The sequence below is a fragment of the Vitis riparia genome, chromosome 1, assembly GCF_004353265.1.
Source record: "Vitis riparia cultivar Riparia Gloire de Montpellier isolate 1030 chromosome 1, EGFV_Vit.rip_1.0, whole genome shotgun sequence".
NCBI classification, from domain to species: domain Eukaryota; kingdom Viridiplantae; phylum Streptophyta; class Magnoliopsida; order Vitales; family Vitaceae; genus Vitis; species Vitis riparia.
This window is the reverse complement of record NC_048431.1, coordinates 732,998-745,156: the sequence shown is the minus strand read 5'-3', so window position 1 is coordinate 745,156 and position 12,159 is coordinate 732,998. Positions and strand designations below refer to the sequence as shown.

Here is a 12,159-nt window from a genome sequence, read left to right as displayed (position 1 = left end):
ACGCAAAATGGGCAAGCTCCCTACTTCTTATTTAGGTCTTCCACTAGACACTTCTTTTAAATCATGAGCAGTTTAGGGGGCAATGGAAGAAATATTCATTAGAAGGCTTACCATGTGGAAGAAACAATATCTTTTGAAGGGTGAAAAGCTAATGCTAATTAAAAATACTCTATCTAGTTTGTCAATATACTACATGTCCTTATTTGTTATTCTAAGAAAAATGTGCTTGAGACTTGAGAAGATTTAAAGATATTCCCTTTAGGGAGGAGGAGATCATGAGAAGAAACCTCATTTAGTGAAATGGTCTATACATAAGAAGAAAGGTAGTTAGGCATTGGGGATTTAGTTATTCTAAACAAGGCACCACTTGAAAAGTGGTGTTGGAGGTACATTTCATAAAGAGAGCCCCCATTGAAGCGGGTCACTGTTCGAAAGGATGAGGAAGTAGGAAAGTGATTCTCCTAAGAGGTATGGGATGGATACAAAGTTAAGGTATGGAAAACAATAAGGAAAGAGTGGGAGGATTTTAAAGGTATACTTATTTTGAGGTAGGAAATGGAAGGAAAGTGCAGTTTCAAAAGGGTACTTGGTACATAACACAACACTGAGCATCTCTTTCCCATCATTGTTCACCCTAACCAACTCAAACGATGCATGGATTGCGGATATTTGGAAAGAGATAAGGGAATGGAATCCATGGCTCTGCAAACAGTTTAATAATTAGGAGTTTGGAAGCATTAAGGCCTTTGTAGCAAAGTTACAAAAGTATTCAATGAATTGGGTTACAAAAGATAGATTGGTATAAAAGAAATCAAGGAGTGAATTGTTCTTGGTCAAAGCCTTCTACTCTTGCCTAGAGTCAAAAAAAAAAGAAACAACTTTTCCCAATAAAAATAATTTGGAACTTGTAAGTGCTAACAAAAGTAGGATTCTTTACTTAGGAAGTAGCCTAGAGGAGAATTTTGACCCTAGATTAGCTATAAAAAAAGGACTAGACTTTAACAAATAAATGCAATTTTTGTAAAGTTAAGGAGGAATTAGTTCATTGTGTCCTTTTTTTACTGTGTCAAAACAAGAATATCATGGTACTTATTTTTCTCATTATTAAAAGTTAAAAAAGTGATGCATGCTACAATAAAAAAAAATGTTATTAAGTTGGTAAGGGACTTTTAGGGGTAGGGGGGAGGGGGGAGGACAGCGAAGAAGCAAATAAAAGGCATGGAGGGCAGCTCCTTTATAATTATTTTAAACCATTTGGGAGGATATGAATAGGAAAGTGAAGACCAATCAAACGTACTCTCTTCGACTTGAGGTCAAAAGCCGTCAGATGGTCTCTATGTCTATTCTAGACTTTATTAATTAGATGGACTCTTTTTTATACGAAAGAGGTAGGTAGTTTTTGTTAATCTCTCCATCTAATTGCCTTTTTTGCATATTTGTATACTTCTCATGCATTTTGGTGTGCCCTCTTTTGATCAGACATTATTAATAATTTTAATTTTTTGCCTACAAAAAAATTAACCATGTTTCCATTTTCCAATGCCCAGGAGAGTGATGATTAAGATTAAAAAAATTTAGAAAAACCTTTTTCTAGAGAAGTCAAATGGAATTAGTAAGCTAGATGATAGTTTGCAAGAGTTAAAAGTTTAAGTGATCAAGAATTAGAAGGTTAGATGTTCTCAACTAGGCTTTATGGGAAAATGGGTTCCTTTATGGACAAAGATGGAAAGAAGGGAGAATGAGCACACTAAAGGTGAGAGAGACATCTAGAGTGAGTTTGTGGAGAGGCATTAGAAGGGGATGGGAATAATTCAATCTCTGGAGCACTATTTGGGTAAAATGGTATGAGAGCCAAATCTGCTTGGACAAATAGTTATAAAAGCATCCTTTGAAAGAGGCTTTTCTCCTTCCTTTTCATATCAGCCTCTACCAAGAATACCATGATGGCATATTTATGTGATAGGGGCAAGGGTAAAAAAAACTTACATCAACCAAAGAAATCTACAACAACTGTACTCCTTCTAGATATATATTTACATTTTTTATTTTTATTTTTTTTGCCAAGGAAGTAATACGAGGAAAGGTCCAAACTATAAACATTCTCATAAGATGATGGCCATGGTAAACAAATGCCACCTCTATAAAGATAGACTAATCAACTATTACAATCCAATCCATTGAAATCAGACAGAAATTGAGAAATTCTCTATTAGCAATCTTTAAGCTAAAGTCGGTGACTGTAACTTCATTCAAAGAGAGTGAAAGAAAGGACACAGGTTTGAATGTTTGACACAAGTGATGAAAGGTTTGATAAAGAATAACCCTATGCTTATTTTAATGCATGTGAAGAGAGCTTAGTAGAAAAATTTTCAATGTCAGAGACCTTTCAAATCACAGATTGAAGATCTTCATTAAATCTCTTTGAAGTGATCTTAGGCTTTATTGGCAATGAAGAATAACAAAATGCTAAATTCTTTTATAGTCTTTACTAGCGAAAATTGTCTTTATGGTGGTTGTCTTTGTCTTCTTTCTTTTCAGCATCTTTCGAATATTACTTGTGTGTACATAGAACATATATCACTTGTGTGTGCATAGAAGATGTCGTTTAATATATTTTCTATTTGCTTATAAGAAAACACTATGTATAAAATATTTGTTAAGAGTTTGAAATTCCTTTTGATGAATTTAAGCAATGATTTTCAATAGAACCAATCGATTTCTACGATTAGATTTAATAACCAATCGACTTCCACGATTAAATTTAATAACCAATCGATTTCTACGATTAAAAAAGTAACCAAACCTCAATCAATGCCATCTTGAACATATCTTCCAGTGTCGCGGAGTATTTCTATTTCAAGAGCTTTTAGCTACAGTAATTTTTCTTAAAATCGTTTTTAAGACAATCACCTACTTATCCAATAAACATTGAAAGTCATTTTTTAACTCTTCAAAAATATTTTCTAAATTTTACCAAATGCCCAAAAGTACTCTTTATGCTAAAAGTATTTTCTAACAGCATTACCAAACAATTAGTCAAAGAAGCAAAAAGACTAAACATTTTCTCAACAAGTTCAATCATAAAAATCTACTAACTTTATCATTTAGTATCACTCAAAAATTAGTTCCAACACTCCTCCACTTCAGAAATACTGGATATGATATTCTTAAGACAAGACTGTAACATCAGAATACAGAATTATAAAAGAAACAAAAATAAATAAATAAAAAAAACTCGAGTATCAAGTTAGTCACATTGTCCATCTAAGCGAACAATAGAATATTGATACATGAAAAAGAAATATCATCACCGTTATCAGTCACATATGCAATTAAACATGCTTTCTTCTGATATTGCCTTTGCCCTTGCCTCGACGCTTAGCTTTAGCCATCTTGAATTTTTTTTGTGCCTTCTTTCCTATTCCACCAACAGGCTTCAGGGCCGCCCTGCTTTGATTGCCATCGTCCATCTCCACATCTGTAAAAGCTCAAGTTCAGAATTCATATCCATATCAATGATATTAACATAGCAGGAAATGCTGATGGACAGGGGGATGCAACTCTGCCTTGGAAATGAGATGATTTCATTTTAATTCATTACATCATCTGGGTGCACTGGTTTTGTCACGTCAAAAACAGTGTTTTGTCATCTAAAATGAAATGGTCACCGTAAAGATACAAGCTACAACAACAGTAATGAGATCATTTCTTAAAACACCAAACTTAGAACCAAACAAAGTAATAATTTAAAGTATACTGTGAGGCAAAATGAAACTATTCCATTTTAATGCGATTTTCCAAAAGCTCCTTGACATTTCTATGCATGAGAACATAGAATTTGCCAAGCAAAGGTTAACTGGGTATCAAGTCAAGCAAGGAACTGATGTCCAATTGTGTGATCAGATATTAATGCCAATTCTCATGGCAGGACCAGAAAAAAAAATGGGCCAAGAACTAAAATTGATGTGAGGCACCCACCTCTTTTATTGAGAACCTTTCCTAAAAAAAATCCCATGTGTATTTTAAAAACCTACAACTGGTGTAAGAATGTAGAATTCCGGAAGGCGATGCCAATATACATATCATCATATCTTGAGACAGAGGAACATCAAAGGCAATTGAAGTAAAATATTCAAAAATTCAGTTCTGGAACATTGTTTTTCTGCATGTACAACTCAAAAACCTCCAACTAACAAAATGGATAGAAGAAGCTTAAGTTTACTTTCGTGCATCTTTGTAGAATCATAGAAGTTTAAAAATGGGATCTTCCTTTAGCTTATATTAAGACATATAGACTGATGCTTTGACAGTGCTTATGAATGGGCTCGAAATGCTTAGCACCATGTAGGAACATATTATGTAAAAAGAAGTGCCCTTATTTGCATTGGACTATAATCTATGACATAAACACAAGGTTATTAACAAAATCTAACCAACATAGACAAATATGTATGGTTATGGATCTACTACATTGGACAAAAATGTGTTAAGAGTTTGTGTATATGTTGAAGAACAATATAGAAAAATATTGTAAAAAATAATAAATAAATAAATACTGTAATAGATTCTCTAACATAAAGGAAATGCTCCTTGACTTTGTTGAAGCATGTAGAGGGACCAATGTCCAAATTGGAAGACATAATATCATGTCAAAAGGGTCTGATTCATCAGCGTTGAATTTTTCAATTTGATGTCTAGTACTATGTTGCCCATGCATGCTTAATTACAAAGTTCTGATGGGATCCAGTGCATTATCGCCACTATGATCACACCCAATTTGGTGATGATCCAAATTGAGGACATTTCATAGCCATGAAGCGGATCTAGTGATCCTGCTATCTAAATTGAGGGAAGTGCAAATTTTGGACAACGATGCATCACCGGGAAATGTGTTATACTCCTATCTTGCCTCGATGTTCTACACATGCTTTCACGGGGTTGGATGTTTTCCCCTTTTTTCTGGTCATTTCTCAGGTCGTATTGGTGTATATGTATAACTACACAATCAATTTCAATCATCCTTGGAATGAATTCAGCGCAGAACACTTTTTAGGGTTTAGAAACCACTAGGCTTGTATAAGGATTCGAATGCAGATGTAAAAGGCGATGAAGAAAACTGAAAGCAAAAAGCCCTAAAAATGAACTCAAAGCAAAGATCACGAAGGAAGAAAAGAAAGATACCCATGGAAGTGACCGTTAGGTCCATAGCAGAGGTGATGGCGGTGGCGGCATCCGCAGCTATGGAGGTGGAGGTGGAGGGAGTGGGGCGGACGGGAAGCTTGGGGGCGGCGAGAGCGGCTTCTTGGGCAGCGAGCTTAGCAGCGTCTTTGGCATCGTACAAGGGTTCAACCAGTTCTCTCCTAATCGCCCTCAGCCTCTTCTCTCTCTTTGATCTCATCGACTTCGCCATTCTTCTTCCTCTTCTTTTGCTTCTTCTTCTTCTTCTTTGTATCAAACCCTAAAACCCTAGCTAACTCTCAAAACCCTAGTTTTTCGCTCTCGATTGAATTGGTATTTAAAACCCTAAGAACCTCGAAGTGCATGTTTGGCTGCTTGGATATGTCTTGTCTCTGCTCATGGTTTAGGGTTTCCTTGACTTGGACAACCCAATCTACGATGAGAAACCCTCAACCAACCTAAATTCACAAAATTGATCGGATTGATAATAAAAAGTAATTATAAAGAAATAAAAAGATTCTTAAATTATTTCTTATTTACTTTCTATAAAATTAATAAAAAATGTAAAATTTAACGAAAATTATTTAAATATTTAGATATTTTTTAATTATTTATTCTCATATATTTAGTTATTTTTTATATTCCTTCGTTCTCTTTCTTACCTTCTGGCTTTTCTTTTTTTTAGGCGAAACATCTATTTTTAAGTCACAGGTCGAGATGATAAAAAATTAATCTTTCTTTTATCTCTTAATAAAAAAAATTATTACCATTACATTAAACATAAATAAATCAATTATAAATCAAAATCCATTAAAAATGAGTCAGATATATTAAGATTATAAGAAAGCCACGACTACTTAATTTTTTTTAATAAAAAAATATTTTTTTTACTATACTTAAATACAAATAAATGATAAACAAAACCAATAAAAAAGAAATTGATGGAGCCATAGAGGTAAATAGCACTAGATGGAAACGAGAGAGATCGTATGATTCTTTATTAATCAATTATTATGTTTAATAATGAAAAATTAAGGAAGCATTTGAAATTGATTTTGATGTTTAGAACAAAAAATGCACTAAAAAGGTGCTTGAAATTATAGTTTTTGTTCTTTAGAACAAAAAGTGCCTTGGACAAATTTTGGATAGAAAACAATTTATTAAGAATTTGTTTTGTAAATATGTAATTATTTAAAAACAATTAAGGTGTTTTAAAACTTTATTTGAGAGTGTTATTAACAACAATTGAAATAATGAATAATATTGAAAAAGTAAATAATATTTTTTTAATTTTTATCTTCATGAAGAATAATTATAAAAAAAAAAATTATTTTGTATATATGAGAATAATTAAAAACTGTTCTTAAAAATTATTTTCAAAAACTATTATTTTTTAAAAATTATTTTCAAAAACCACTATTTTTTAAAACACGTTGTAAACATAGTGAATCGTGTCTATAGCATAATTAAAAAAAACTATTATGTCTATAGCATCAGTGAATTGTAAACACATTGTATTGACAAAGGACATCATCTAAAAATCACACCAATACATTATGGACTATAGGAACAAAAGAACATGTAAATGCATATAAATCAATAGAGTTGGTTCTGATAGATGTCTTCCCCTGCCTTGTATTCTTAAAGGAAGGTCTTGAATGGAGGAGGGAGAAGCTCCTTCCTACATGTTAGGAGGTCTTCAGCCTGGAATTTATGAGGCCTACTTCTCAAGCCTTGCCGATGAACTCTACATCAAACAGGAGAACCGAATCTGGAGGTATGATACATGAACCTGCAACATGAAAAAAAGTAGACTTATGGAGTTCTCAAGTATTGAAAAAACCTACTAACATGAAGATTTAGGTACTTACCTCCTCTACAGCCAGCACCTCTTGTGCCATACCCGAACTCTGGGGGGAGCTTTAATGTGCGTTTTCCACCTAAAAATGATGGAGAAAGACAAAATCATAAATTCACTGTTTATAGTAATCGATATCATGAAGAGAGAATAGAATGCTCACGGATTTTTCCATACCAGCAAGCATGGGGGGAACCCCATCACCTCCTAGAATCCCCTGGTCCCAGCCTCTAATGACCTGTGAGATGCATGAAATCAGTCCTGACAGTGGTTGCTGACAAACTTAAGATCCCAACAACAATAATAGATTAGCTATCTCATCTATCAAGACTGGGGATTGCATTCTACAGACCAATTATAATGGGTGAGTGATCCGTCCATTAGACAAGGCCCCACAGTTGGATCCTTGAGTTTGCCACAACCTTATAATCAAAAGCAACACTTACACTATGAATTTGAAAAGCCAAGTGAACAACTTACATTCAGGCTGAATTTGCAACTTCCATAACTAAGAATTATGAAATGTTCAAGGCCTATATACTGTAGTTTTTAACCGTCAATTTGCATTTTCCAATGGTTAAAAAGCTTCGCAGATTCTACAACTTTGCTAGAAGTTATTGTTGTGTCAAATGGTCCTTTTTAATTCTGCTTTATCTATATTTTGAATTGTGGGGTTTGTGGCTAGTAAATCTATTCAAATCACCACCCTCCAATCTCTCTCCAAGAGAGAACAGGGCTCACCATTTGGCCCATCAAGGAAGAATTCTTCTCAATGAGGATGTGGTATGACAACAGTTTGAGGAATAATAGTTAAGAGTAATTACTTTTATATTTTCTTTTACTTATTCCAGGTGCAATAGAACTTTATAGAATCTTCAGCTAAACTGTTTCCAACAAGAACACAGAAAACTACGGTTTTTTTATTTGCCCATTTTGCAATGCTTCCTAATGGAGATTGGGTCTAAGTAGATGATTCTGTCTCTTTTCCCTTGCTCCAACTCCTTTTTTTTTTTTTTTTTTTGGGAAGCATTCATGCATGTGTGAATATTTATTTATATTAAGAACTCATCATATTATCCACAAACATTCTCCAGTTTTTCCTAGAGAAAGGGTCAATTTTAGAAATGGGAACTCTTTTAACAGGTCGATCCCCTTTCAATCAAAACTCGGTTCTTTGGCCATTAATTCACAATATTTCCCATCAGCTAAGTTGGTGGCTCACAGTTCAATTAGAAAAGTTTACAAGACCAAATTCAAAGTTTTTGAGGCAGGTATCACCCAATTCAAAAGGTTTCTGAGTTTCCAAGGAGGTATCATATGCAATTCAATCTTGCCCCAGCAAGCAAACCAGTTATCAGAAGGTTAGGTACTTACCTCACCCACACCAATACGAAATGTAAGAGGCTTTCCACGATCATAGCTGCTATCAAAGACCTTCCCACTTTCCAATTTCCCCACATAATGTGCCTGTTCATTAACAAAATTAGGCACTAGAAAGGCAATAGTCATGGAATGATAAGTATACATTTCATGTCACTTTAAAACTAAAAATGAAGCTTATGGCATGTAGCTAGCCCAGGAACCAGGTTTTTTAGCATGAACCATTAAAGTCCATATTCAAATCAACTCTGCAAATCACTGCCTAATAGCCCCATCTGTATCATTGGATTAATAGTTGACCCAACTCCTTATTGTTTAAACTTTAAAGAAACCCTCCACTTTAATTGGTATTTTCATATCCATGTCCCGTTGATGTTCCATTATCTATCCCACAAGTATATGATTCTTCCTGCTGCTTATCGTTCTTTTGATCTAGTAACACACAATGCAGCAAGAAAGAAAGATAATGTTGATGGATTGAAAAACGGGCTCGACGATTTATCTTTTGCCATCTTGTGCAACATCCTTGACGCGTATTCTTTCTGACTACGTTACTTTCACTGTCCTCCATCAACCAAACAGAGAAAATGGAATTCTTAATTACCTTAATAAGCTGTCCTTTGACAGCCTCAGGGCCAGTTCCCACAACTTTATCACAGAAGGCTAGACCAGAAGGAGCCACTGTTAGTTCACATGGAGCTGTTTGGGCTGCTGCACTGGGTTGTGCTTGCAAGAATACATCAAGAAGGCTGAAGCAGAAGCCAAAACCAATTGCTTCTCTTCTCCCGAACAAAGGTGAGTTTTCATTTATTTGCAGTGGTCGAGGAGAAGGGCTTTCTTGCTGGTGGCTTAAGATTTTGATTCTTGATTCAGCTACTATGTTGACATTGCTTGCAAATAATCTACCAGACGATGTTCTGAGCTTTATGGGAGTGCAATACCCAAGAGAGAATGCCAATGAGCTCATCTCCACCACCCACTATCTTGAAAAGGATAAGAACGAAGGCCCCTGAAATTATAATAGTGAGAGAGCTATTAAAATCCAATGTGAAGTAGACATCAAGACGGATTGGGCTACACTAACTGGGCCTTGTCATATTAAAATTTCAACCCAGTTTTGGCCCAAATTTGAAGCTGTCATGTAAATGAATAGAAATCCATGCAATCACTAGTTTGAGTAGTAGTACATGAATATCTTGGCCATCATAATCAACTGATAAGTAAATCCCAAATGGATGCTGTGGCATGCTTAGGATGGTCAAACCTTCGGGCAAATTTCCCTTCACACTCCCAGGAGGGCATTTAGGGTAAGATCCCCGATCATAGTTGACTCACAACCACAGAATTCCTTGTCTTCCAATCAAGAGAACTAATTCTGGCATAAATCATATACTCCCATGCTCTATACTGCTTAGATTTACAGGAAGCAAAACAACAATTTTGTAGATGATTTAAGACAGCAAAAAATATATAAACTTGCTTTCAAGATTGAGCGATCTGAGTCACATGTCAATATGGAAACAATTAGTTAGGTTAACAAAAAGATTGGCACACAAATGAAAGGGAAATAAACAACATTATTATTTAAAGGAAAAAAATAAAGGGTAACATGTGGTGTCTCTACTTGACTCAGAGGACTTTATCAATTTTCCCAGGGCCATAATCAAAACACTCAGAGAACTCAATTAGTGATTAGCCCCCAAAGCAAACAGTCCAATCATTTTTGCCATGTTTTTGAAAGCAAATGACCATTTATGTGGATAAACGAATATACTTCTTTCTCACATTTCAGAGATTTTGAACTCTGATAGTAAGCTTTCCTCATCTTCTTCATTCTATCAAGTGTTAAATATAAAGGTATAAGAATTGAAAAGGGAAAAATTCACCCTTCTCAAAGAATGCTTCTATTTTTAAGTTTGAGTCAAGCTTGCAACATAGCACCAACCAAATGGGCTGGGAACCGAAAGAAAAGTTGATGGCTTGACGGCTTGATGGCTTGCCCAGGAACAGATAAAAATGGTAAACTTCTAGACAGATCCACTTCTGATGAAACTAGATCCTCTTGCCTTCCTCACTTTTTGATTGATCATTAATTTCCTCACTCTCTCTGCATCATCCCACTTATCATTCAGAACAAATAAATTGGAAATAAGGGTATAAACCCCTCCATCGTTCTCCGGCTTTACTGTCCTTAAAACCTGCTCAGTCACTCTCTCTGCCATCTCAAACTGCTTGTGCACTTTACAAGATGACAAAAATGAGCTCCACAAAACAACATTGGGCTCAAGTTTCATTGAATTAATAATTTCATAAGCTTCCTCTAAAAGCCCTGCCTTACCAAACAAATCAACCATGCAGCCATAATGTTGAATTCTTGGCTCCAACCCATACTCCTCAATCTTGTTGAAATACTTGCGGCCTTCCTCAACTAATCCTGCTTGTGCACAAGCACTGAGAATCCCGGTGAAAGTCATCTCATTGGGTTTCACGCCCATATCTTGCATCAGCTCAAACATGGACAAGGCTTCTTTCCCATATCCATGTTGAGCAGAACCACAAATCAATGCAGTCCAAGACGCCACATTCTTTTCCTGCATCAAATCAAAAACCCGGAAAGCGCTCTTAAGAAATCCACACTTGGCGTACATATCCACCAAAACCGTACCAAGGTCCACACTCAACTCCCACCCATTCTTCGCCGTGAAACCATGAATTGTCCTCCCCACCAACAACCCAAGCGAACCCATCCGGGCGCAGCCCGATAAAACCGACCCCAGTGTCACTTTATCAGGTCTCAGCCCCTCATTCACCACCATCTCTCGAAAAAGCGCCAACCCACTATGCCACTCGCCACCATACATGTACCCAGCGACCATGGCAGACCACGAAGCGAGGTCCCTCAAGGGCATTTGCTCAAACACGAGACGCGCCTTCTTAACGTCCCCGGATTTCGAATAGGCCGTGATCATGGTGTTCCAGGTAACGGTGTTTTTATGAGGCATTTCATCGAACAGGACACAGGCGTCATGCAACGAAGCGAGAGAATACGTATGGAGAAGACAAGTGGCAACGTAGACATGGGAATTGAAGCCCAGTTTGAGAAGATGGGCGTGGAGGTGTCCAAAGAGTGGGAGGTTCCGCAAATGGGCGCAGGACTTGATGGTGAAGAGTATGGAGAAGCTGTCAAAAGGTCGAGATTGGCGGTGGAGCTGAGAGTACACTTGTAAGACTTTGTAAGGAGAAGAAGAAGAAGAAGCGTTTCTTATGGAGGCTGAAGGTGAAGACCATGAATTAAAGCTTCTGATTAGCGAAGAAACTGGAAGGTTTATGGGTTTCAGAAGGCGTGAGGGAGTTACGGGCATGGCTTCTGTCGCCTCGTGTCGGCCATCCACCACAATGGAAGGGACGCACCTTGACCCGGTCGACTCAACCCAACCTTTGGCAGAGCCCACTAATTTTGATAATGGGATAAGTGGGGTTGAATTTTTTTCACTTTTTTTTTTTCCTCGGCTAAATGCTTTCAAAAAAAAAAAAAAAAACCTTTGGACCTTTGAGTTTCAAAACAAAAATTTATTTCTAAAAAAAAAAATATATACTTTTAGCATTTTTTTTCAAGAATATATTTTAAAAAGCATTGTATAATAATTGTGAAAATGAGGTTGGTAATATAAAATGATTTTAAAAAATAATTATTTAATAATCAATTCAAGTAATTTTCTTTGAATTTTAAAAATAATTTTTAA

General features: G+C 35.9%; 3 protein-coding genes across 3 annotated transcripts; all 3 read right to left on the bottom strand.

Annotated features, from left to right (window-relative positions):
- Nucleotides 1–3,199: 3,199 nt before the first annotated feature.
- On the bottom strand, nucleotides 3,200–5,575 carry LOC117933111. Its single transcript, XM_034854536.1, has 2 exons — nucleotides 5,182–5,575; nucleotides 3,200–3,478 (listed from the first exon to the last, which is right to left on the bottom strand). The coding sequence occupies exons 1-2, from the start codon at nucleotides 5,408–5,410 to the stop codon at nucleotides 3,333–3,335; spliced, it is 375 nt and encodes a 124-aa protein (XP_034710427.1). The 5' UTR covers nucleotides 5,411–5,575; the 3' UTR covers nucleotides 3,200–3,332.
- Nucleotides 5,576–6,641: 1,066 nt separating this feature from the next.
- LOC117925454 (peptidyl-prolyl cis-trans isomerase FKBP13, chloroplastic) lies at nucleotides 6,642–9,425 on the bottom strand. The gene is made up of 5 exons (XM_034844466.1): nucleotides 9,021–9,425; nucleotides 8,411–8,503; nucleotides 7,214–7,274; nucleotides 7,050–7,118; nucleotides 6,642–6,970 (listed from the first exon to the last, which is right to left on the bottom strand). Exons 1-5 carry the CDS (start codon nucleotides 9,381–9,383, stop codon nucleotides 6,906–6,908), a joined length of 651 nt encoding a protein of 216 aa, XP_034700357.1. The 5' UTR covers nucleotides 9,384–9,425; the 3' UTR covers nucleotides 6,642–6,905.
- Nucleotides 9,426–9,883: 458 nt separating this feature from the next.
- Nucleotides 9,884–11,836, bottom strand: LOC117925444 (pentatricopeptide repeat-containing protein At5g66520-like). The gene has a single exon (XM_034844454.1). It carries the CDS (start codon nucleotides 11,776–11,778, stop codon nucleotides 10,444–10,446), a length of 1,335 nt encoding a protein of 444 aa, XP_034700345.1. The 5' UTR covers nucleotides 11,779–11,836; the 3' UTR covers nucleotides 9,884–10,443.
- Nucleotides 11,837–12,159: the final 323 nt, after the last annotated feature.

What these genes read in the sequence shown, in the direction of transcription:
- LOC117925444 (XM_034844454.1), bottom strand. Translation starts at nt 11,778, where the DNA reads ATGCCCGTAACTCCCTCACGCCTTCTGAAACCCATAAACCTTCCAGTT.
- LOC117925454 (XM_034844466.1), bottom strand. Translation starts at nt 9,383, where the DNA reads ATGAGCTCATTGGCATTCTCTCTTGGGTATTGCACTCCCATAAAGCTC. An exon ending in TCAAAGGACAGCTTATTAAG is followed by an intron (nt 8,504 to 9,020) that starts GTAATTAAGAAT and finishes GTTAATGAACAG; the next exon opens with GCACATTATGTGGGGAAATT. An exon ending in AGGTGCTGGCTGTAGAGGAG is followed by an intron (nt 6,971 to 7,049) that starts GTAAGTACCTAA and finishes TTCATGTTGCAG; the next exon opens with GTTCATGTATCATACCTCCA.
- LOC117933111 (XM_034854536.1), bottom strand. Translation starts at nt 5,410, where the DNA reads ATGGCGAAGTCGATGAGATCAAAGAGAGAGAAGAGGCTGAGGGCGATT. An exon ending in CCTAACGGTCACTTCCATGG is followed by an intron (nt 3,479 to 5,181) that starts GTATCTTTCTTT and finishes GAGCTTTTACAG; the next exon opens with ATGTGGAGATGGACGATGGC.